At 26.4% G+C, this 26301-nt stretch overlaps 3 protein-coding genes across 7 annotated transcripts in view; 2 read left to right on the top strand and 1 right to left on the bottom strand.

The window, feature by feature from the left end:
* The window catches only part of LOC106694016 (uncharacterized), a 6920-nt gene extending 59 nt beyond the window's left edge, over positions 1-6861 (top strand). The window contains exons 1-3 of the mRNA XM_014443962.2: positions 1-262; positions 6115-6180; positions 6266-6861. The exon at positions 1-262 is cut by the window's left edge and continues 59 nt beyond it. Of these exons, the coding sequence (XP_014299448.2) occupies positions 260-262; positions 6115-6180; positions 6266-6850 (654 nt within the window). The 5' untranslated portion in view covers positions 1-259 and the 3' untranslated portion in view covers positions 6851-6861. The remainder of the gene's footprint in view (positions 263-6114; positions 6181-6265) is intronic.
* Positions 6862-11291: 4430 nt separating this feature from the next.
* On the bottom strand, positions 11292-17726 carry LOC103577008 (protein abrupt). Of its 4 annotated transcripts, none has more exons than XM_008557475.3 (5): positions 17440-17726; positions 16582-16771; positions 16320-16502; positions 14900-15149; positions 11292-12384 (listed from the first exon to the last, which is right to left on the bottom strand). In XM_008557475.3, the coding sequence occupies exons 2-5, from the start codon at positions 16768-16770 to the stop codon at positions 11789-11791; spliced, it is 1218 nt and encodes a 405-aa protein (XP_008555697.1). In that variant the 5' UTR covers position 16771; positions 17440-17726; the 3' UTR covers positions 11292-11788. The 4 variants fall into 4 exon arrangements, with proteins under 4 accessions (XP_008555697.1, XP_008555696.1, XP_053595425.1 ...); XM_008557474.3 differs by having other exon boundaries at positions 17456-17726; XM_053739450.1 differs by lacking the exon at positions 17440-17726 and adding an exon at positions 16843-17001 and having other exon boundaries at positions 11292-12381.
* Positions 17727-20766: 3040 nt separating this feature from the next.
* LOC103575521 (uncharacterized) lies at positions 20767-25159 on the top strand. 2 transcript variants are annotated; one of them, XM_008555347.2, is made up of 4 exons: positions 20767-20912; positions 21613-22020; positions 23668-23944; positions 24033-25159. In XM_008555347.2, the coding sequence occupies exons 2-4, from the start codon at positions 21623-21625 to the stop codon at positions 24153-24155; spliced, it is 798 nt and encodes a 265-aa protein (XP_008553569.1). In that variant the 5' UTR covers positions 20767-20912; positions 21613-21622; the 3' UTR covers positions 24156-25159. The 2 variants fall into 2 exon arrangements, with proteins under 2 accessions (XP_008553569.1, XP_008553568.1); XM_008555346.2 differs by having other exon boundaries at positions 20767-20923.
* The last annotated feature ends 1142 nt before the right edge of the window (positions 25160-26301 follow it).

Raw genomic sequence — 26301 nt, 5'->3', positions numbered from 1 at the left:
TATTTTATTCTTGCTCGGAAAAAAGTAAGTCAATACTCAGTTTCATATTTGTATACTTCTTTAAAGTTATACATAATATTATGTAAACGCCGTAGCGATTTACCACATAAAGAGTCATTCAGTCATAGACATCGACCCGTGGTAGTGTTACGTTAAAAGTATATAACTTGCCGTAGTCAGTATCTGTCAACTCTTACTCGAGCCGCTTCAACTGACTACTCTTTCATACTAGTACGAGCCAGCGTAAAAAAGAATTATTATGGTAAGGTAACTGCGGGCTTCGCCAGGCACGGCAGATACTACGCTATCTCCCTGCTTCTAAATTACTTGTTGGTACTTGTATTTTTTTTTCAATATAACATTCTTGATTTATTTATTCATATGTATATACATATTATTATTATTATTATTATTTTTTTTTTATTGTTTTAATAAAAATATTTTTTTTTTTTATTTTATTATTATTTTTTTTTTTTTTTTTTTTTACTGGAAAATAAAATAGTTTTAAAATAGTATAATATATAATAATAATAATAATAATAATAATAATAATAATAATAATAATAATAATAATAATAAAAATTATTATCGGTTGTATAAAATAACCATTTCTTATCATTGATGTAGTATTATTATATTTACAAAACTTCGAATGACTTTGTAATCTATGATAGTACTTGAACTAAGCTTTGAGCACAGTTGGCTAAAGTAATTGCTTAATGCATAATAAACCAAGCTGAAACATTTTGAACGCTATTATCCTAATAATCTTTACCAAATAAAATCTTTTAACTTTAATAAATTTTTAACTATATTATAATTTTATTTTTTCAAACAATTAAAAATTCTTTTATGTACTAAAAATTTTTATTTAATCAAGCTGTCATATTTCAATTTAAATTATTATTGAAATGAGTACTATTTCAAAATTACTTCATTCTCTTTTTTTTACCCCAATTTTACTTATTTGCCAAAATAGATAATAGTACATTATGTTTATTCATTTAGTTATTGATACTATTTTTTTCTTCTTCTTATACTTATCTCACATATTCACGAATAAATGACAAAATTCAACTGCTCTTAATAACCAAACTATAATTAGATTCCAGCATTGTCAGCTACTTCACGGAATTCATTCTAATGTACTTTTGATATTTAATTTATGAAATACACAAAGAACAGGATTTCTAGCTGCAAAAAATTTTTACTTGCACCAAAAAATATTATGCATTATAAATTAAATACAAAAATTTTCTTGAGGCGAGAAAATATTTTTCCGATTGAAATCGATTAAAACTGATTGAGAAAAATTCAATCCGATTCAATCGGAAAATAATAATTTTTGTAAAATTACTTTCCGATTGAAATCGATTAAAACTGATCGAAAAAAATTCAATCAGATTCAATCGGAAAATAATAATTTATTTCTCGATTTTATCCCGATTGATCAATTTTTTATTTCTCCGTGTAGAATGTTCTAATTGATTTTAATCTATCTTCCTGATGAGCTAGATATATAGCTAAAGTCCTTAGTAAAAATGAAACGAGGCACTGGCTAGCGTTTCGCTAGCGTCGCTAGAATCAATGCTAACGGTAGATGACAAATGAGGCGGCCCTCGTTTATTTTTAATAGGGGTGTGCGTATTATCTATGAGATACGAGTAGTTTAACATTAGACAGTATAAAAATTGTAAGCTTTATATAGTATAAATGCTTTTTACTGTAGAATGTTCTACTGATTGTATCTTATAAACAGTGCATTATATGAAACAAGTGAAAAATAAACTTTCGGAACAGATAGAATCGACATAGATCGAGTAAGAGCAATTTGTTTTATAGACTTTCAAATTCAACAAATTCTCTGCAAATTAAAACTGGTTTCAAAACGATAGCTTAAAATCTGGCTAATTTATAGCAATTTAAAAAAAAAAGTTATTCAATTAACATACTTTTTAAATGGAAAAGTTTGATACTCAAAAGAAAGTACTTTAAATTAAATTTAAGAGCTGAAATTTTCAGGGAATTTTTTTCTCAATATAAACAACAAAATTTTCTTGTGACGGCTAGAAAAAAAAAATTCGTTTCAAGCGAAGTGGATTCAATTAGAAAATAATAATTTATTTATCGAATATTTTCCGATTGAATCCAATTAAATCCGACAGAAAATTTTCAATCAGTTTTAATCAGATTCAATCAGAAAATAATAATTCATTTATCGAATATTTTCTGATTAAATTCGACAGACAATTTTCAATCAGTTTCAATCAGAAAATAACAATTCAGATAGTATTGATAATTATTAAAATTTGGGCAGATATGAATTTCATTTATCGTTAATTCAGCAATTTTTAAAATATCCGAGTATAGAATTTTATCCATCTTTCCAATTTAATCAATTTTATAAAAAGTTGAAACAAACTTATTTCAGGATTATATAAAAACTTTTTTTAAAAAACTGTATTGATTGAGTTTAAAACTATCATGAAAATAAAAGGAAACATCAATAAAAAATTATATATATATTAAGTTGGTTAAAAAAAAATTTTTTTTTTTTTTGGTATCCAAAAATTGAAAGTCTACCTAAAAATAAAAATTTCGATACCAATCCAAGCTCTTAATAATAATACTACGGTTTGCGTCAATCAATTTTTCTATTTTCTATTTAAATAACACGGGAAAAAAGAACTTTTTATTTTTTAGAATTTTCTAACTTACAAGCCAATCAACGAATTATTATGCACGATAGATATTTTTGTAGGATATTGAATGCTCTACAACAAAAGTCTCATCATTTTTTGATAAATCTAATTGTTCAAAAGTTATTTGAGCTTAAAGTCAAATTTATAGAAAATTTTGAGATCTTTTTACTTTTCCGGCGAAACTATCAGTTTTATCAGAAAATCTCATAAAAACTTTTTTGTAGGTAATTTCATTTCTCAAAAATTATTATAAATAAAGTTTTTCAAAATTTCGCTTTTTTTTCTAGTTATTTTCATATCAATGTTAAGCTCTTAAAAAAATAGTTTTCTGATTGATTTTTTATAAATTCTAAAATATATTTTATGTATTTTAACTTATATTTTTTAAATAAATTTTTTTCATGGGGGTGTTTAACACAAGGATTTTCGTATGCTCCAACTAATAGAAAAAAAAGTTGCTTGAACCAAGAGAAAAATTTCTTCCACTAGATAGCGCCTACCACTTGTGAAGTGTCCCTGGTAAGACACTTAATTCAGACGTATTATATTCCAAACTTGGAAGCAATTCTGACACGAGCACATCTTTGTTCTTTGACAGAGTGACAAGTGCCATTTTTGGTGGTAATATAGTATATCCTATATTACTTCATGACATAAAATCTAATTTTTAATATAGATTCAACGTAGATTTTAATATATTTGATTTTTCACCATTTAATATTATATAAAATTATTTTTTCCCGGGAATCGGTATTTTTTGATTAATTTAAAATCGAAACCTTCCGGAAATATCTGATTCAATTCGATTAAAACTGATTGAAAGTCAATCAGAAATCTGATAGGACGTTTTCAATCAGTTCCAATCGGAGTTTTTAATCAGGGAAGCCATTTCACTTGTAGGAAATCAACATTTCAAAAATACTCTAATTACGTACTACGCTAACTATATATTTTTATGCATAGGGTATGGGTGGGGGGGGGGGGGGGGGCAAACGGGGTACTCAGGAACGAACCAAAGTTTTCAAGGACTCATATTCACTGAATCTTTTTGTTTTTGATTATATTCAAATCAAATAAAAAAAAATTTAGTTACCGGTTAAACAAGAAATTTCCATTTTTGCGGTTGAGATGGGGTACCCTCTAAAAAAGGTGAAAAAAAAAAAATTTTTGCATATTAAATAAATTTAATTAATTTAATTTTTTTTTGTAAGTAATTTACACAATGAAAAATTGAATTTTACACAATTATTGAATGCAAAGGGAAGAAAAAAAATTTTTATTGGTATCTATGATAAAACAAAAGCCATTCCCAATTTTCGACTAACACTCAATTTTTGAAAAAGTTTAACAAAAAATATTAAAAATAATGCTTGATGATATTTACAAAAGTGATTTTGGAATGTTCAAATAGTAGTTTATCTATCGAGTGCGATCATGTTTAAGACGCGAGGTGTGAAGATTGGTGTCCGAGCCGAAGGCGCGGGTACCAACACACGAGCGTCTTAGACTCGATTGTGCAAGATTAAATACATTAGTTTTTGTGACAGATATTTGAAATGTATTACAGTTAGTGCCTATAAATGGCAGGTTATAAATCCGCGTTTATTTATTTGGTAAGATTGTTTTAAGTATTTGTTGAAAATTAGAGAGAAGTCGGTAAGTGTACGAATTGAAATGATAATAAATTTTGTCAAAAGATGGCACGTTGAGCTACTTCGATATTTTTTGGTCGTTTGCTATCACCCATGTAACCAAAAAATATTTTTTGATCCGTTGATGACGTCACTATTAGAACGATTAGGTATATTTTTTACCAGCTGTATCTTATCTAATATTTTTAGCTGCCAGTTATAGGTGCTAAATGTCGTACATTTCAAGTGTCTGTCACAAAAAATCATTTACAAAATGAAATTTTTTTTCATAAAATTTTGGGGGTACCACCTGTTGCCGTGTTGTAAATATGAATTTATAGCTTTTATTATATTAATAATATTTCAGATCATAAATCTGCTCACATTACAGGCTTATAAGAAATAGTCGCAGGGTTGCAAATAGCGCATTAAATTTATAATTGCATTAGTGCTTCAATTACATTTTTTTTTTATGTTTCATAATCCAAAAACAACAAATTAAAAATGATTTTTTAATTTTTAATTCAATATCTTTGAATTAAAAATAAGTTTTTAATTTTTAATTCTACATTTTTGAATTAAAAATTAAATTTCAAATTTTTAATTCGTAAAGTAGCGTTAAAATGTAATGGCTTAGTTTTTAAATCTACGTTTTAAAATAAAACATTAAATGAACAATTTCAATTCGGAAAATCAGATTAAAAAATTTCTTTCCTATCTCAAATTCCATATTTAATAATTGAAAAGTAAACCAAAATTTTTAATTAACCATCTTTAAAAGGGAGTAAAGAATTACATTCCTTTTTTTTAATTTTCTATTATTATATCAAAAATTAATTAAAAACTTTTTAATTTCGAACAACGAATTAGTATTTTCTTAATTTTAAATTCTCTGTTTACACTGAAAATTATTCGAAAAATTTGATTCTTTAATGTCTTAACTATGAATGATCTTTTTATTTCGAATTCTATTATATCTGACAATCAAAAGTAAGTTCAAAAATATTTAAACTTGAAGGTTAAATAAAACAGTATTCTTTCCTGTTATAAGTGCTGTCAAATTTTTTGTCTTGATTACTTATCTGATTGCGTACCGTATCTAAATTAAAAATTAACTTCCAATTTTTGATCCCACGTATTTGAATTGACTAGTAATTTTTTAATTTTTTATCCCACGTTTCTGAATTAGAATTAATTTTTGAAATTTTAAACCCACGTGTCAATTTAAAAACTAATTTTTTAATTTTTGATTTCACTTGTCTGATTAAAAATTAGTTTTTCGATTTTTGATCCCACGTGTGTACATTTAAATTAATTTTTCAATTTTGAATCTCTCGTGCCGGATTAAATATCAATATTTAAATTCTGAATCTCACGTCTCTAGATTAAAATTAATTTTTTAATATTTAATCTCACGTTTCTGAATTAAAATTAATTTTTTGATTTTTCAATTCAAGTTGTTGAATTAAAGATTAATTTCGTAATTTTAATAGATATAATTTCAATTACGGATTAAAAATTTAATTTTGAATTGCAAATATTCTCATTAAAGAATTCGCAACCCTAAATAGTCGTTCTATTAATAGTTCACCAATTCAATTAATTTATTTAATTGTTAATTTCATTATTATTAAGAGACAAAAGAAATTTTTTATTCTTCTGTAAAATTTACATTAGTCCAAATAAACAATAACTTTAATTATTTTCTTTTTAATTGTAATTTACTCTTCGAAAGAAAAATGGATAATTACGCTCAGTTGAATAATATCATATTTTTACAGGATCCGAAAATAATGTCATCAAAGCCAGATCAAAATGGCAATCGACAATTTCTAAAAAATATAACGGTAGGATACATGTTTTTAATTTTTACATTGAATTTTATTTTATTTTATTTACTCAATAGTTTCGTTTAATACCTTTTATTTTCAGAATTTTGATGAGCCTAGACCGTTGACACTGCGATTGATGCAAGACAGCCGCAAGAGGGATGAGGAAATAAAGATTTTGAAACGCCAGAATCAAGAATATCGAATAAAAGTAGCTTTTTATCACCAAACCCTGCGACAACAACAACAACAACAACAACATCAGGATCGTTATTACTATCTTGAACATGACACATATCATGTTAGATACAATATTTACATTCCCAGTTCAGTATCCCGTAAGGCATTTGACGCTATAAATCCGTCTAAATTCATAAAAATAATGTCACACGCGATTTGGGGTGAAGAAAATATTTCAAAGCTCGTAGTTCGTAAACAAAAAAACACTGGAAACCGCGAGAAATTAAACGATAGAAGATTAGAATTGCTATCTATACACTATCAACATTTTTTAAAGAAGCGTAATTATTCTGAAGGAGTTTTTGATTTGCAGATACGGGCTGTGAATACATATTTAGACCGAGCAATTCAGAGTGCAAAAAAAAAGTTCGACGATCATAGCTTATGTATTCTGTATTTCGGGCCAAATCTATTACTTTTAAACTCAACTCTATTCGATTTGGATTAAACCTGTTTAGTTTAAGTTTTTAAGATTTAACTTATTAGAATGGTTATCTTTTCAAGTTTTTTATTTGAAAATGTAATTTTCAAATTAAAAAAAAAATTAAAACTAATTTTCATCGTTAACTTTTAGATATTTGAAATAGGTTTAAAATTTCTTGATAATTATTATTTTCGACTTTATTAAACTCTGACATTATGAAATAGTTTTACAATTTTATTTCGATTTTTCTTTCTATTTCTTTTTTTTTTTTTTTTTTTTTTTTTTTTTACTTATTTTCTTTATCTTTCAAAGCAACAAAGTTCACATAATAAATCTGAAATCTTTAGATATTAATAACAATATAAAAATGTAATAACTCGATTTCACTGGAAAAAAAATTATTTTAAAAATAATATTTTTATGATTAATAAAAAATATACTGTAGAAAAAAATTTATCTTCTTTTAAATTTACCACATTGTAGAGGTATAGTTTTTTACTAAAATATTTTTCATTAATTAAACAAGTTTTACTTGAAAAGTCTTTTTATTTATAAAAAAAAACTCTGAAAAAGTCTTTCTCCAGTACTGAATTTGATGAATATAGTAAATCTGAATAAATTTTAGTATGACTTCACAACTCTTTTAAAAATTTCGAAATTTCAGACAATATTTTACTTTTTCAGAGTTTCTCAGCATTTTTCAGAGTTATTCACTTGTGGCGAGACTTTTTTTGTGTTTTTTCAAAAAGTAAGACTTTCAAAAAGTCTTATGAAGAGTTCTGAAGACTTTTTCAGAGATTTTTGAGAGAAATATTTCCACAAGGGTTATTACTAGTAGCTTATAATGATAATTATTATTTCTTTAAGAACGGTTTTCAGATAATTTTGTCCCAGCTTTTCTCTGAAATAAAAGCTCTAAACGCAAAATAATGACACAGACCCGATGCTTTACTCTATGAACTAGCGAAGTGCACTTGAATTTTTTGATAGCTTCCATTTGTTTACGAGAAAAGCTTGAACAAAGTTCCTATTTAATGTACAAGTGCAACAGAGATAGTTCCGTTTATCCAGTTCAGTGCGAATAGAGAAACAAATGAAAACGCGTCTTAAACTTACATTTACATAAGTGGTAACTTGTAAATAATTATCTCGTGGATAATTTAAATAGTACACTGGAGTATTTGGTCCAATTATAACGCCTTCCGTTGACAGTGAACGTTTATCAATCTATATATTTTTAAATTAGTATTTTATTAAATAATCAATAATGAATAATCAATAATGATAAAAATAATGAATTCTTTTTAAAAATTTTTACCGAATGAGAACCGACCAATGAAATGCTCGAGAATGTTACCAGCGTTATTATTAATTTAATAATTAAATTATCTGCTAGATAAAAAATATATAGATTATTTATTGTTCATAAAGTTGTTATTAATTTTGAAATATTTCTTATAATTTTACTCACTCATTTTGATGCCTGGGATCATTAACTTGGACGCGTTAAAACTTTAATGATAAATTAAATACTTTGTTATTGTCAGATGCTTAAATACTCAATGGGAACAAAAAATTAAAGTGAAAAAATACACTAAAAGTTTTAATTAATTAAATGATATCGATTTAATATTTTTTTAAATAAAAATTCGTTTAGTATTTGAAACAAAAACAATTAAATATTTCATTCCCTGATTAAAAACTCTGATTGAAACCAAACCCGAGTCAAAAAACAAATTCTAGTTTGGACCAAAAAATTCAATTCCTTTGATCTTTTATTTACCGGACGAAAAATAACACGATATTGGCATTTTAAATCCTCAGTGAAAATTATGAGGTATAAATGCGAACTCTTTATCGGTTTTTAATTCTAACGAAGCTCTCAAAATCTTTAAAAAATAAACTATCGTTTTTTGGATTTAGAAAATTTTTGAGTTGAAACAAACATCTGAATACTTACAAAAATTTATATGTCAAATAAAATAAATTCATTAATTTATTATTATTATTATTCGTTTTTATATATTCCTGGACAAACTTTTAATAGGTCTCAAAAATAAATTTTTTTTTTAAACTTCCTAAATTATATAGAATACAATATTAAACATTTTGTCCTCAATAAATTTTTTTATTTTGATTAAAAAAATGTATACTTAATTTTCTTTCGGTTAACTATTTTTTTAAAGTGACTATTAAATTTTTTTTTAATGGATATAAGTAAAAATAAATATTCATTTCCATTTGCTATACTTTTTAGAGGTTCCGGTAATTATTCAACAAATTCGTAATTAATTATTTATTTTTGGATCAATTTTTTTGAGATTCTCAATCTACAGTATTTATTCCTTACGAAAAAAAGTGAGGGAATTTACATAGGTTACGTCATTTGAGAAATTGAGACCTAAATCTGGAGCAGTAAATTTTTTTATATTATGAGGATTTTGAGGCTCACGCAAAATTTTTTTTTTACCCGTTTAGCCCTCAATTATGTAAAATCGTCCGTAACTACAACATTGAGGCCTAAACTGGAATTACTTTCCACAGAGTTCTCAATCTCCAAAGTCCAACTTGTCCCTCAAATACCTCACGTAGTATTTTGTGTTTCAAACTGGAACTTGTTTTTTGACTCGGACAGATTTGTATAATAAATGTATACTAAATTTTCTTTTGGTTAACTATTTTCTTATAGTAACCATTCTATTTTTTTTGAATGGATATAAGTAAAAATAAATATTCATTTTCATTTTTTATGCTTTTTAGTGGTTCCAGTAATTTTTCTGCAAATTTGTAATTAATTCATTGTAACCTTGACATCCGTTCAAAAGTTACAGATATTCACACACGTAGGTACATACATTCAGACATCATCTTGAAATTAGCCAGAAGAACTTCCTAGAACCTCAAAACGACAATCGGATAAATCTTTTGAAAGATCGGATAAAAATTTAATTTTCAAAAATCGGACCGAAACCGATAAGTTCCCGAATTTTTGAAAATTTTCAATTTTCTTAGCAGGAAGTTAAAAAAGTCTTCATGCCTTAGGCAGAATAACTTTTTTACTTTTGAATTTTGGGTAAAAGTGCAATCATAAAACTTTTATTTTTGACAAAATTTGCTTCGTTTGTATAATTAAAATATAAGTAGTTATTGAAAAAACAATCCGTCATACAAATCCAAGGTAAATTTGTGTACTAAAGAAATCTTTTTAGTTTTTTGATTTCAGATGAAGCAATCACGAGTTATCCTGCTTACGGCATGGAGACTTTCTCAAGTGACTCGTCTCTCCCCACTACCACGGGCTTTTTTTCAATACTTTTTTATAAAAATTTAGCAGAATATTCTTGAAATGATGCTTAATAATGTCACAAATTTTAAAAATTTTAATAAAGAAGGTACTCTGAAAAACAAATCACAAAAATATGCTCTTTTTTGGTATCTCAGACCCCTTTCCCCCCTTAATCGATACAGAATTAATTAAATTACCAATAAAATTTCGTTATATGATATTTATTTACAAATGCATAAAAATAAATGAACAATAATTATCATTTTATAATTATTAAATAAATTTACGCAATGACATGGTTTATTTATGTTTAAATAATATTAATATAATATTATAATTTATCAATCATAAAAAAATGTCATACATGTGATGTATAATCTTTAAAAAAGTTTCATTGTTTCTTTTTTTTAATCATTATTTTGGCAACTGAACTCACAGAAAGCTAAGAAAATTTAATCCACATAAATTAACCAATCACAACTAATATATATCTACTAAATAACAGTAAAAAAAAAATTAAAAAAAAACTTAGTATAGAAAAAATTTAATACGTAATATAAAATACATTGACAAACAAAAATAATTAATGAAAGGCATATCTACAGATATAATTAATTTTTTTTTATACATATTCTTATATAAATATTCAGGTGAACTAACTTATTAATTTTTTGATCATGTATGGAATTTTTTTTTTTTTTCAATATCTATCAATTAATATACAATTCTATTATTTTATAATTTAAATTGTAAAAAAATTACAAATCTATAAGTACGTATTACTTAACAAAAAAAAAAAAGCGGAAGAACAAAATATATAAATATTTCATTTTATTTATTTATTTTTTTTTGTATCTTCGCATTGAGAATGAATTATTTTTAAAAATTGATCTCTTGAATTTATAGTCAAACTCCATTATCTCGGAACTTCTCCTGAATCTTAACTCCTACTACGAGCTATGCTATCTCCCACCCGATATTATACATTTGTACGTCTCTATATATATTTATCTATTCGCTCTGAGTGAAGCCATGGTAGGAGAAATTAAATCGACTGAAGCGTTGGCAGTGGTTACTTTCGGAGTTACGAGAGGCTATTATTACTAAAATTGTAAGCAAGCACTCGTGAAAGCAGTGCTGCCAGAACGTGCGATATTTTTACCCCCTCCTGCCATTACACTCAATGCTATTTCACCTCAGGAGGGGGTAAAAATATCGCACGTTCTGGCAGCACTGCGTGAAAGTATTTATTTTGTTATTATCTAACTATTTATTTTTCATTTTGTTTTTTTTTCTTAGCATCATTTTTTGACTTTGATGTACTTGTAGTTAATTTATTTAACTAAAAAACAAAACTGCAATTACTATAAAACTGTCCCATATGTTTTATAACTTTTTGTTTTACTATTTATTTATTTTTATGTTTCTTGCTATTAACATACGTATAAAAACATACTCTGACAGCCTCCCGTTGTTCATATTTTGTCTGGTGCTATAATCACACTCAAATGCATCATTCATGTGAGAGCGCATGCGTGTAATTTATTTTTGAAGAGAGAGGGGGCATCCGTTAACTCGGAATTTCAAGAAATTTCCGCTCCTCCGTAGAGTAACTGTCCGAGTTAATGAAATTCGACTGTATTATTTAATAATAAATTAACTCTGAATTATGTATCTCATCTGGCGATAGTTTCAGATATATTTTGATGAGGTGACATATTATTTGAATTGTGTGTAGGTGACGGTAAAGGACTTGGATGACAAACAATTTGTTCACAGCTATTGCTTTCTCCGCTATCATTTACATGATTTTGATTACTAAATGCGCCTATTTCTATTTTCGGTTCAATATCAACAACAACATGATCAGTTGATTGTTGCAACGTATGAAAACTATTTAGTCGATATTTGCATGATGATAATAAATGCCTACGAAGATTTCTAGCCTGTCTTAATGTTGCGCCACATAATGGACAAATTCCTGGACAATCGGATGCACCACGTACTTTTAGTGTTGATGAACTTGTTGTTGGGAGTGGAAAACCTGGTAATGCCATACTGAGTGACCCAGAAAATGTGGGAATGTGCAATGGTGAGTACTGTTGTTGCATTGCCATTAAAGTTTGTAATGAAGGTTTTATATCTGTAAAGTTGTCTGCCGTCAGTGCTGTTTGGACTTCCGTGACGGTTAATGATGGCGGTATATGTGCTCCAGTACTTGTAGCCCAGTCGTTAAGTGTTCGATTATTTGAATATTTTGACCGCTCACCTGCTGTCATAGACACAACATACAATTTTTACTGTGCAGGGATAAACTGTTTATTTAAAAAAAAAAAGTATTGGAAAATCCAAAAGCGTGCACCTCAATTGCTCATTTTTTATTTTTATTTCTTATTTTTAGTTTAATATTTTTTTTTTAAATATCCTGCCTTTTTGTTCAGATTTCGATCTGAGTGCCAGTAGTTAATGTAGGGAAAAAATGAAAAAAATAATAGCAAAAATAAAAATGGAAACTAAATTTTTCGTGAACAATCAGTTTTACGTTTTTTATTAATTACAATAAAACTAAAAATATTTAAATAGTGATTTTCATAAGGGTTTTTGTAATAAAAAATACAAAGATAATAAAAAAAAATTTAGCCCGATTTATCCATCGAGAGTTATCGTGTTTACGAAGTTTTTCAATTTTCAAGTTTCATATGTAACAACTGACAGCACTGGTTTTTTAAGTTGAAATAGTTTAATTTAAATTTAATAAAATAACAAATCAACTTAATATTAGGTTCAAATTGTTCCTTAATAAATTCTCTATATTTCACATGGAAAAAAAATGATTGACAATAATTGTAGTTCAACTTCTAATTATTCATGTTATGTTCAATAACTAATGTCGTTTTAATCAGTAAAATTATGATTTTAATGTTTAAACTGCTATAATTAACAGTTAATCGTTGAAATATACTGCTTGAATATTTAAAATTACTACTTAAACTCTAAAAAACTACAAAACACTTGTCAAAAAAATGCATCTGTTATTAATTTCTTACATTCTACTCAGTAAAATTTACTGAGATTCGGTCTAGGCGTGCTGTTGACAAGAATCTCAGTAATATTCACTAATATTTTTTTTCCGTGTAGTATACAATTTTACCTATTTGGTCTAATTAAAAAAATTTAGAAAAATTTTTGTGTGAGTAAAACAGTCGGAAAAAAACCGTTCATTAAGGAGGTTCGACCGAAACTAGAGAGTCAAAGTAGTGTTTGAATTTTTTTCGTTTGTTAAATTCTCCTAATAGTTATAAAAATTCATTACTTTAATTTATAATAACAGAACGAATTAAGATCGATATTCAAATTAAAGCGGAAAAAATTAATTTCTAATCTCGTCGTTCTTATTAATGTATTTCTATCTTTGTTTTTTCTCTCAGCTGCTTCCGCGACGTTACCAAACCCTCAATAATATATATCTCTGTCGATGAACGAGATAAAAAAATAAAGTTTAACTTTAATTATTTAAATAACTACAACGGTAACACTATATTGTTAAAATCTTATCATATTCTAAAAATATTCAAGTTTATGGCATGTGGTTTTTTATTTCTTAAACTTGGGAGGTTAATAATGAAAATAATCGAACAAGTCATGACGGGAGCTTGTCTGCCATAAGAGTCTGTGCATAAGAACTTTAAAAACGTTATTTTTAAATCTTTTTTTCTAAAAAACTAGACGGTGGATCATATTAAAATTTTGAAAATACATAGATAAAGTATTTCTTTACATGTACACTAAGTTTCAAATTTTAAAGTTGGAAAATCCTTTTTACATTAGATTCAGTCGAACCTCCTTAAGCACTCTCAGCGCTTGAGGTGTGCAAGAGTGCAACATTTTTATGGTTGTGCTTGTGTCCGTTTGATTGTGCACACCTCAAACGTAAACGGGCTCTATGCCATACGATCGAAATTGTTTTTTGGTCTAATTCGCTCATGTTAAATCATTTCTATACTTTTTTGATTACACTAAAATGGGTTAAATTTTATACTAGTTCTAAGATAATATATTGAGGAATAATTTCGACCCAGTATTAAGTCAATTAATTATTCCATTAATCGAAAATGACTTATTTTAATCCAAGAAATCAGTGCTGTCAATTTTTATATATGAATCTTTAGAAACACGATAACTCTCGAAAAATATAATAAATTGACCTAATTTTTTTCTATTAACTTTGTATCTTTTATTGCAAGAACCCTTTTAAAAATCACTCTAAATCAATCTACATATTTTTTGTTCAATTGTAATTAATAACAAACTTAAAATCGGTAATTCATTAAAAGTTTGGCTGCCATTTTTCATTTTTATTATTATTATTTTTTCTTTTTTTTTCCTCCATCAACTACTGGCAGCAGTATTAGTGTGACCGTAGGATTAAAAAATAAAAAACGATATCTATGAAAAAAAGCAGAATATTAGAAAAAATATTGAATAATAAAAATTAAATCGAAAAAGAAAACTAAAAAAATTAAATTATTATGTTAAAAATTACAGAATAATCAATGTAAAAAAATTATTGAAATAATAATATAATCAAAGTAATAATAAAAAAATAAAATATTAACGCTTATCATGAATGATTGAGGTGTGCAGTTTTGAATTTTCCAGCATTTTTTTTAAATTTTCCGACACGTAATTTGTATCGGCAATTATAAATTACACAAAGCAAACACAAAATACGGATACCGCAGTTAACTTATTTATTAATAAACATATAATAATAGTAACAATCATACCATCATCAGCATGAACGCCAGTTTCATCATTTTTGTGATCATAATCTGTTGTCCTATCATCGTCTCCATGTCCATCATGTCGATCTTCACTGTCATTTGCTGTATCTATTCTTGCCCATTTACCAGATGAAGACGATGATTTTCTTCTTCTTTTTTTTCTACGATTTATTGGGATACATGAATTCATTATTTCTCGTGTTACTGGTTCAGTTGCTGTTGGTATTGCTGTAGGAGGTACTTCTTCGCCATTCTTAACAAAAAAAACAAGTTTTTTTTTAATTAATAAATACTAAAATTTAATTGCATTTAAATCAAAGCTCCAGTTATTGCCACTACAAACAGTATTCTAGATGTTACAATTTATTTATTCGTCGGTATAACAGTTTTTTGAGCTCAAAGAGCTCAAAAATTTACAAGTAATAATGTTTTCGAGCTCAAGGAGCTTGAAAACAGCGGGAAGTTTTGGAGCTGGTCCACAAGATCAGGCAGTTTGCAGATTTTTTAAAATTGTTATTATTTTTTTTGTTATTCGCACTAAGTTTTGTTTTTAACTAGTCAGTTATAATGATTATAATGTTTGTGTCTGAGGAAAGACTATATAAACCATATTACTGTCTTAATTATTTATTCATAATTTTTGACAATTAATTTCTGGTAATTGAGGTAATTTCTTCTTTATTAATTATTTATGTAATGTGAATCAATATAACTTAATCTAATAATTAATTTTTACTATTCAAGTTAATTAGAGTTTTTTAAAAATGTATATTAATTAAATTTTCCTGATTAAAAATACTCATTGAAAAGGATTGCAAATTTTTTAAATTCTTTTCAGTCCATACGGAGGTTTCGGAAAGTATTGAATAGAATTGTAATTTTGATCATTTGAATACTTTGCAATTATTAAAATTAAATTCAAAAGTATTGAAAAGAATTCAATCTTTTATAATTTTAATACCTTCTAATATAATTATTTTGGTATTAAGAAGGATGTAGAAAGATTCACAAATATCAATTCATTTTAATTATTTTCAATCCAAGTCTTAACCTAAAATATGGAACTATTTTGGTATTGAGAACGATTGAAAATATCAATTTTTTTGAATCTTTTTCTATTCCTCGGAAATTTATAAATTCTTATTTTATTTTTTAATTCAATATGATTGAATAATATTAAATTTATGTTCAGATGAAAACCTTGGGGTATAGAAAATATTCAAAAGGATTCAATTCTTGTCTTTTTCAATACTTTTCAATGAGTATTTTTAATCAGGGTTGTCTTTCTAGTATTTGATAAAATCGGGAAACAGATGAAACGTTGTACAAAAATTAAAAACAAACGTTATTCACACTGTGGTAAAGCGAATTAATATTGAAAAATTTAGTAAATTGCGAAAAGCGTTAATAAATAAATAATTACTTCAGTCAATATTGTTGGAGATGCAAGTCCATGGATACTCAAACAATGAGCTGCTTGTAGTAATGAAGGCAGTTGTGATGGTTCTACGCTAACTTCACCTTTATAAACAAATTCTAACAGAGATTCTAAATCATCAGAGCTTACTCCAGCGAGCAGAACAACTGGATGCTCACATGGTGTACTCTAAAAGTATAATTATCATCAATAATCTTTACATTTTCAATTAATAGCAAATAATGTATAGTTAAAATATAAATTATACCTTAAGCAGATCTAATAAAAATGGGCTTGCGGCAGAAAGAACTATTTTATGAGCTGGATAACTACGACCACCAGCTGCCAATGTTACATCAACAAGATCACCATGTCCTCGGAGCAGTTGCACTGCTGATGTCAGTGATGTGCTAAATTCACCCCAAGATAAACTGTACAATTGAGCACTGCTCCCCATTCTACAAAACAATCACATCAATTAATTTATTTCCTGAATAATATTCTACTATATCTATATATAGTTATTTACATGAATATACTCATCCGGAATCTTTAAATAAAATAATATCATAACATCATTTTTACTAGGCTGAAATTATTTTTAAAATTTTTATCTAGTATTTTATTTTTAAAAACATTCTAAATGATTACTGAATAATTTTTAAAATTTGTGGTAAATAAAATTACAATTTTTGATTTTAAAAAAACTGAAATTAAACTTATTAAATAATTAACTGGACAATAAAAAGTTTATTTAAAAATTTAGTAAATAAAATATGACTGTTAATTTTAAACTTGAACTTGAAATTGGAGATAAAAAAAATCATGGGATTGATTAAAGAATAAAAAAAAAATGATAATGAGATTATTAAAATAATAAAATAAAATTGCTTAATAAAATTAAAATAATGTTGTTTTTTTTTGTTAAAAGTAAATTGTCTGGATGTAAGACAAGGAAAGTTCCGTCCCCCACCATCACTTAATTACTATCCCCACCCGAAATAAAATAAATCATTCGGCGTCGTCGTTTTTACAACAAAAAAACTTAACCAAAAAATAAAATAAAAAATAAATGCTTGGTAATAAATAATAAATTTAGTAACTTAATTATATAAATAACACGTACATTGAACATAACTTACCTGCAATGAGGATTATATTTACTTAAGAAGGTGAAAGTGTGTAAAACTATAGACAAAAAAAGATCTGTAGGTTAAATTTTATCACAAGTTAAATTTATTTATTGTTGTTTTATTCTTTTATCAACTAAACTGTACACTTTTATTATATTTATAGATCTTATTATTGTTTTTTAAAAATATTTTTATTATTGTTTTTGTTTTACATTTATTATAAATCAAGTTAAATGACTAAATAAAATCAGATTCAAACGCTGTCAGAGCAAAGTCTATATACGAGTGTCACATTTTACAGATACTTGATTGTTTAGTTTGTTTTTTAGAGAGACAGATGGTGGTACTTGGTATTTCTTAGTGTACTGAGTGTACTTGTAGGGTATCTTTTTTTTATAATGTTATACAAATACTTGAGACAAAGCTGGGCCGTATTAAAAAAAGCTTCGAATTTTAAATTTCGATTTATTTATTTATTAATTATCATTAGGCGACCGTGAATTTGGATAAGTGTAAATGTAGCAGATATTAGACAATTTATAAATTTGAAATAAATAAATTAATTAATTAATTAAAATAATGAAATTTGAACAAATGCCCTAACGGATTTAGCATTTATCTAAATATGCATTTTTGAATTTTTATTTTACTTACATTTTATTCATTTATTTAAAAATTAAAAAAATGACAATTATCTGCTACATTCAATGATCCTGAAGTTAACCGACGTCTAATAATTTTATGATTTTTTTAAAAACGATAAATTATTTTTAAAAAAATAAACTAAAAATATATACAGGTAGAAAATTTTAAAAACTATAAGTGCAATTTTTTTAAATATTTTTTTTGTATAATTGATCGTTTAAAAAAAATTCCAAAAATTGGGACGTCGGCTAACTTCAGTATCATCTACATTCACACTCATGAATTAAGCTGACAATTGAGAATTTCAAAAATTTTTGAATAAATAAATAAAATGTAAGAAAAACGCAAATTTAAAAATGCGTACACGCAAAAAAATGAATTATAAAAATTAGTAATTGATAACTAAAAATTTAGAATGTGGTCACAATTTAATATTATTTCAAACAGTAATTTCGTGGTTTTATTGAATATATTTTAATAATCTTAATTTAAATATGTGAATTTAAAGTTTATTTGTAAATAAATCATGTTACAAGTAATAGAAATTACTGTTTGGTAGATAAAAAAATGAAATTATAATAATTTAACATTTCAGCTTCAACATTCGATGTTTGGAACATTTAAGTTTATAGTAAAAAAGTAAAAAAACATTCAGTATGATAAATAAAATTTTCAATGTCGAACAATTGATTATATGTACAACGGTATATAATTATTACTTTCTTCAAATTGTCAAAAAGTATATCTTAAGCGTATCAGTTTTTATAGTTTGAAACAATAAAATTTTACTTGTATTTGTAAGCTTTTAATGTGTGTGAAAGAATCAGGAGCCAGAGACGTCCCCAAGTAAAATATATGCCATACGTAATTTCTATGAAACTACAAATTAAAAAATAAAAACAATTTGAAATGAGAAAAAATTCAACAGGAGAATGCATCGGAGTTATTAATTTGAAAAGAATAGAAAGTACCGAAAGAAAAAAACATCGAAAAAAATGTTTGAATAAGATATTGTATCAAGATAGAATAAATTTGAAGTAAAATTTAAAAAATAAAACATTTCTGCAATACAAAATAAATTCGAAAAAAAAATCCCGTAAAATACAATTTCATAGAATAAAACAAAAATTTACATTAACAGGGGTTCACACTTTTCTCTCTATTACACTCAAGACCATGAACGGTACCATCTTTATTGCACTTGTACGATGAATGGAAACTTTGGCTGAGTTTTTCTCTTAAACAAACTACTGTTATGAAACAATTAAAGCGCACTTCGCTAGATTAGACAGTAATGCATCAAAGTGCGGTCTGTGTTTTGTAGTGTGATTTTGTTTCCGAAAAAAACTCAGTCGAAAATGACTGATAACGCGTGTTAAAAAATCTTCAAAATGTTTAGTTTTTGAAATTATAAGCTCTTGAAAATATATAATGAAGAAATATATTTGAATCGAGAATGAATAGTATGAATATTATTTTGCATCAAAATGGAATTTGTTCGAAATCAATATTTAATACTCCAGTGTTACCAATTGAATTCTAAAAATACTTCTTTATCAGAAGCAGTTATGTTTGACAGGTTTTTTTATTGCTAATCAAAATCTATTTTAAAAACAGAGATCTTTATTATATTTACGTTTCATTTAATAATAATTTTAATTACTATTCTTATATTTAAATTTTAATTATTAATGTTAATTATATTAATAAAGATCTCTATTTTTAAAATAGATTTTGATTAGCAAAAAAACCTGTCAAACATAACTGCTTCCGATAAAGAAGTTTTTTTAAAATTTAATTGGTAACACTGTAGTATTAAATATTGATTTCGAACAAATTCCATTTTGATGCAAAATAATATTCACACTATTCATTCTCAATTCAAATATATTTTTTCATTATATATTTTCAAGAGCTTATTATTGAAGACGTCATCATGGTAAATTTATAATGAAGTCTTATTTGCGAAGTCAGAAAAAAGAATTCTTTTTAAAGACGTCTTACTGAGTTCGCTAGATGGCTCATTCGACATCTTGAGAACTTCTTAAAGACTTCTTTAAGATGTTGATAAGACATCCAAATCATAAATAGGAACTCATTCAGAACTCATCAAGACGTCATTTTGCTATCTGGGTTATATATTACATCGAAATAAAAAATTTTAATTGAGATAACACTCAACTGTATGATTGAAATGTTAAATTTGAACAAAAATCCACTTAAAAAGATTGAAAAAGCAAATAGTATGACAAACTCTTTAAAAGTATCTAACATCTAAGTTTCATTTTGCAATAGCCCTGATAGACACACTCTCTAAATATAATTGCTCAGCAACTTCTGCAGTGAAGCATCTACGGCTAACTTAACGATAAGATCGCATAAATTGTATTTTTTTTTACAGGTTACGTAGATATGAGCTGGCGTCAATGAAGAAAACGTTTATGCTACAAAAAGACGAGTGTGAATGTAGCAGACATCAGACAAATTTAAAATTATTAATAAATAGAGTAAATAATTAATAAAATAACATATATAAAAAATGCACTTATTAATTTCAAAATTTTTTAAATGCGTATTTTTTTACAAATTTTATTTTATTCATTATTTACTCTATTTATTAATAATTTCCAATTTGTCTGATGTCTGCTACATTCACACTCTTGAAAAGACGCTTATATATTAATAATAATAATAAAAACACACGTGCGTACTGGGTCTTTGTGTCATTGTTATTATAAAATTAATTATTATATTTTTTTTAATTTATTTATACTCATACTAACTACTAATACGTGTATTGAGTATATATATACAAAAGAAGGTATGAAAAAAGTAAGTTTAATTAATAGTTTATTAAAATTAATAAATGTCAATTTCACAATTTAAAAAATTATGTTGTATTTTATAAATTAAATTTACACACCAAGTACTTTTTGATATTTTGAATTAATTATTTGTAATGACAGATAATTTTTTAATAAAAATTTAAAAGACTGTCAGACGTCTGCTATTTTTGCTGTCATATAAATTTTATGATTATCGATGTATCAAAATTGATTATTAGCAAGGTAAAAGACCTAGTACCAGATCACTCCATGTATTTTTATATTTATATTTACTAAATTTCACTAAATATAGATATACAAATGCATGGAGTGATCGAGTAGTAGCTCCCTGATCGGGTATTGGGTCTCTTACCTTCACAAAATTGATTTTTTTCATTAATGATGATCAAAACGAGTGACTATGAGCCAATAAGTGAACACTGAACCAGTGAATTAACGATCGTAAAACACCTAATGCCCGATCAGGGAACTAGTACCGGATCAATTATGTATTTCTATATCTACATTCAATAAAATTTAGTAAATATAAATATAAAAATACATGGAGTAATTGGGTACTGGTTCTCTCATCAGATACTAGGTCTTTTACCTTAGAAGGATTCAAAAAATTATAATTAAAATTCTATAAGTAGTCAATCAGATAGGAGCGAAATATATTTATAATGTAATTAATAGGTTTAAGACAATGGAATGGCTAAAAAAAGATCGTAATCCACTGGAATTATTCTGTGAAGATGTTGATAAAATATCTACAAAACAAGAAGAATTATCTGATCATCATTATCATGATCAACATCCAAAAAATAATTACGGCGGAAACCCTGTACTGAATTCTGATATAAAAGAATTTGAAGAAAACTTTGGATTATTAAATATTTTTAAGTCTCCTCCAGATTATTCTGAGTCTAAATCAATTATAAAGTCGAGTATTAATAAAAAATTATTAACGAGATCATCAACATTAATAATAGACGATTTCGATGAATGCAAAAATAGTAATTGTGAAAAATCATTAAATTCGAGTGATGATCCAGATCCGAATACATCAACTCCTGAACGTAAAGACCGACCGGAACGTCACAAGTATGTTATTTATAAACAATAATATTATTTGTTAACTTCCCGCTATGAAAAGTTTCAAAAAAAAAGAAGGAAAATTATTCCCGTCTAAAAAAAGTTTGTTTCAAAAAAATTTTAGAAAAGTTTGACATGTAGAACTAACTTGTAACAGATTAGAACTTCAAGCGGAACTTTTTTTGAACTTTTATAATTTTGATAGTAAAAAAAAAGTTTACTAGGACTTTGTATGAGCAAAATTTAAGTTGAAACGAACGGTTTTAAAACATTTCTCGAAACGTATTTTTACTACATTTTACCCTCATTTTGTAAAAGACCAAAAACTTCAAATTTGAAACGTTTTATGAATATTTTTTGATTCTTATGGAACTATCGATTTCTAATAGGTACTTTTTTGGAGGACGGCATAAATGTAAAAATACATTTTGAGAAATGTTTTAAAATAGTATATTATACACCTAGGGCAGTAAAGTAAGAAATGTCTCGGCCAACAATTACATGTGATCTGAGGCTTTCTTATTTACTCCCCTGGGTGTGTAATATTTATTTATTTATTTATTTAACGCTATCTGCAATTTACAATAGTTGAATACAAAATTCCATGTTTAGAAATCACTTAACATTTTTGATACTGCTTTTTCAAAAGAAGTGTAGCTACCATCGAAAAAGTTTACATCATTGGCGCATTCATTTATTGTAGCGAATATTCTGTTTCTGGGACCACTCATTATAAATTTCTTCTTGTCTTGAGGTAAATCTAATAATCTATTCTCTCTCAAAATTTTAGTAGGTCCTTAAAATTTTATTTCTAATATCGACGTTCTAATTAGCAAATTGTCTAACTTAATACTTTTCATTAGGTGATTATGTGCAATTTTCAGATAGTAATAGTAGAAAAAATATTATTTGAGTAATCTAGACAAAAATATTATGCATATACTAGATATGGAATTGATTTTTATCTATTTTAAATGGAGGATTTTCTGAAATGGAGTTATACCATTTGCTAATTAAAATGTCGATATACTATTTTTTATTTAAAATTCGCTCATATAATGTCCTAGACAAACTTTTTTATACTATCAAAATTACAAAAGTTCTAATCTGTCTCAAGTTCAAAAGTTCCACATGTCGAGCTTTTTTGGAATCTTTTTTGGAACGATTTTTTTTTCACGGATTGATTTCGGTCTAATTTTCGGAAATTGAATTTTCATTAGATCTCGACGTTTTGAGGTCTTAGGAAACTATTTTGACTGCTTCCGGATTGACGTCCAGTCGTGTGTGTATAAAATTTTTTTGTCTGACGATGTCTTTGTAATAAATAGACTGATTTGAACGCGCTTCGCTGCAATCGAAAGACCTCACTAAGACTTGAATCATTGGATTTTGGAGTCGATCAGTCGAGTAAAATCTAAGTCTCAGTAAGCTCTTTTGATTGCAGCAGAGCAGGTGTAAATCGGTCAATTTTTGTCAAAGATATCGTCGGAAAAAAATTACTTTTTTTTTTATCGAAATGTATGCGTTTTTTCGGTCTAATCGTTTTTTAATCTCGAAGACCTCGAAAACAGCGGGCAGTTTTGTGGTTGACCTTGTGGGTCAACCGATTTTGAGATTTTTATTATTATCTTTTTATTTATTTTAAAAATTCTATAGATACAAAATGTTTCCACCGCCAAAATTAATAATTAACGACTCAATTGATGAAGATACTGATGTTATCGATGCAATCGAATGTAGTCCAGTACGATCTCCGTTTCCATCATCTGATTCTCTGAACGATTCAACGTTGGGATTGGATGATACTCTGCTAGCAACTTCTTTCGATAGTTCACCAAAAGATTCACCATTCAATCCACGAGAAACTAAATTAATGAATTTACTCAGACGATTTGGTCTTAATCATTTCGCTTTCATATTTATTGAACAAGAAGTAACTTTATCACATTTTTAATCTTTTTTTTTATCATATTTATTTTAAAATTACAATTTTAAATTAAATAATGTGATTTATTTTATAGGTAGATGTGGATTTATTTCTTACACTTACTAATGATGATTTAAAGGAAATTGGAATAGATAGGAAAACTGATCGTAATATGATATTATCTGTTATTGAAGAATGTAACAAACGTTATTGTTAATTAATTATTTAACTAATTATTAAAATTTACAATGAGAAGGTATCAGTTTGCCTCGATCATTTTTCGTATATTATAAATACTTACTGCCTAAATTCTTACAGTTCAGTTGCCTACAAAAATTTGTTTTCTACGATTCTATTGCCTACATAAATATAAAATATATAATTTAATTGCATACAAAAATTATTGCACTGTTCCAATGCCTACTCAAAAATATTTCATGATGTTCAACTGATTACTATTTTAACTGTGTACCCAAATCAAAGAAATACCTAATCAATGTGGATAAGCTTCTGATTTATGTGCTGAGAAAATCTTGTACTTGTTGTGGAGAAATGATCAACGTTCATGATCGATCACTTGAGAAAAAAAAACACAGCTGATCTGAAAAATATCAGAACTACTGTAGTTTTTACAATAGCAACTGGAAAATTCCGAGTTTTCTATTAGAAATTAGTGGCCTGGTCAGGTCATTTTCTACATCGACTATGAGATTCAGCCCAGTATTTTATGATGGACTGGGCGAGTTATACTATTGTGAATATTACCGTGGTTCTGATATTTTACAGATCAACTGCGTTGTTTTTCTCAAGTGATCGGTCTTGAACGTTGATCATTTTTTATCAACAAGTATTTGATTTTCTTAGCAAATAAATCAGAAGCTTATCTACATTAATTAGGTATTTCTTTAATTTGGGTACACAGTTAAATAGTAGTCAATTAAATATCATGAAATATTTTTGAGTAGGCAATAGAACAGTGCAATAATTTTTGTATGCAATTAAATTAGATATTTTATATTTATGCAGGCAACAGAACCATAGAAAACAAATTTTAGTAAGCAACTGAGCAGTAAATATTTATAATGTTCGAAAAAGTAATATAGGCATTTGCTACATTCGACAAAAACAATGCAGGCAATTGATGCCTTCCCATTTATAATTATTGTTATTAAAGTCAGAGTATACATTTATTTATATTTAAAATATACTTCCTAATTTAATCAAGTCTAATTATTATTATTTTTTGTAATTAAATTGCTTATTAAAAATATAATTAATAATTAAATTTTCATATATTTTTTTATAATTAAAATTATTACCATAATTAATTTATTAATAAAATACGGAAATTATTTTTTTTTAATTTTTATTGGCGGAATAATATTTTCTTCATCTTTTATTTTCGGTTTTTTATCTGTAAAATTTTCAATGGAAACTTTTGTTACTTGATCAGCATTTGATGAAAATTGATTGCGAGTAACATTTACAGAACTTCTTGAGTTTTTTGGATGTACAAAAGGTAAAAAAATACTTGAAGCTTGTGGTGCTGATGACTCTGTTGAATCATTAGCAAAAAATTTCGAAGCATTTTTAAAAATGTTAACGTGATGTTTTTTGTACGGATTTTGTGGTTGATGAATTTGTTTAATTTTATTCAAATTATCTAAATTTAATGTTTGCGCACCAAGTCTTTTACCAAGAAGGCTTTTTGTTGGAGACATTGAGGTCGTCAGTTGTCTGTTGCTTTCTATTTTTTCTGATTCGGGTACTTGGTACATAATATCAGAAGCCGATTCTATACTAGCCGTTGAAGTTGATGGTATATTTAAGTTTTTTAACGTTGGAACAGAAAGTTTACTGGATCCTATCAAATTTTTGGATTCCGGCTGGTTAACTGGAGTTTTTATTTCCGCTGAAGCGTTAATAACATTTTGGACTTGAGTTGAATTGTGATCACTAAATTTATCAGCCGTTTCAACACAAATTTTAGGCATAGTCTGTCTCAAATTAATCATGAATCTCTGAACAATCGCTTCAGTATCTTCGCGTAGAGGAGTCTGATCTATACCATCTCTTACACAAATATCAGGATAAACAAACCGATCATTCGGTTTAAGTGATGGAAACTGAATGTCATAAAATATAATTCCGTCAGCTGTTTTTGGTAATCTGTATCCGTACTGTATTTAAAAAAATTTATAATCATATATTAATTTTAATTATTTAAATGAATATAATTAATTAAATTAACTTACCATATTTTTCCAAAAACGTCTCATCTCAATCCAATTACTGTACGGACATGACAATGGAATATTTTTCAATACTCTGAGAACTTTTCCAAGCTTCATACTGCAATTAAA

Source organism: Microplitis demolitor, chromosome 1, assembly GCF_026212275.2.
Source record: "Microplitis demolitor isolate Queensland-Clemson2020A chromosome 1, iyMicDemo2.1a, whole genome shotgun sequence".
Taxonomy (NCBI): domain Eukaryota; kingdom Metazoa; phylum Arthropoda; class Insecta; order Hymenoptera; family Braconidae; genus Microplitis; species Microplitis demolitor.
The sequence above is the reverse complement of the archived record's forward strand: the minus strand, read 5'-3'. Positions and strand labels throughout refer to the sequence as shown.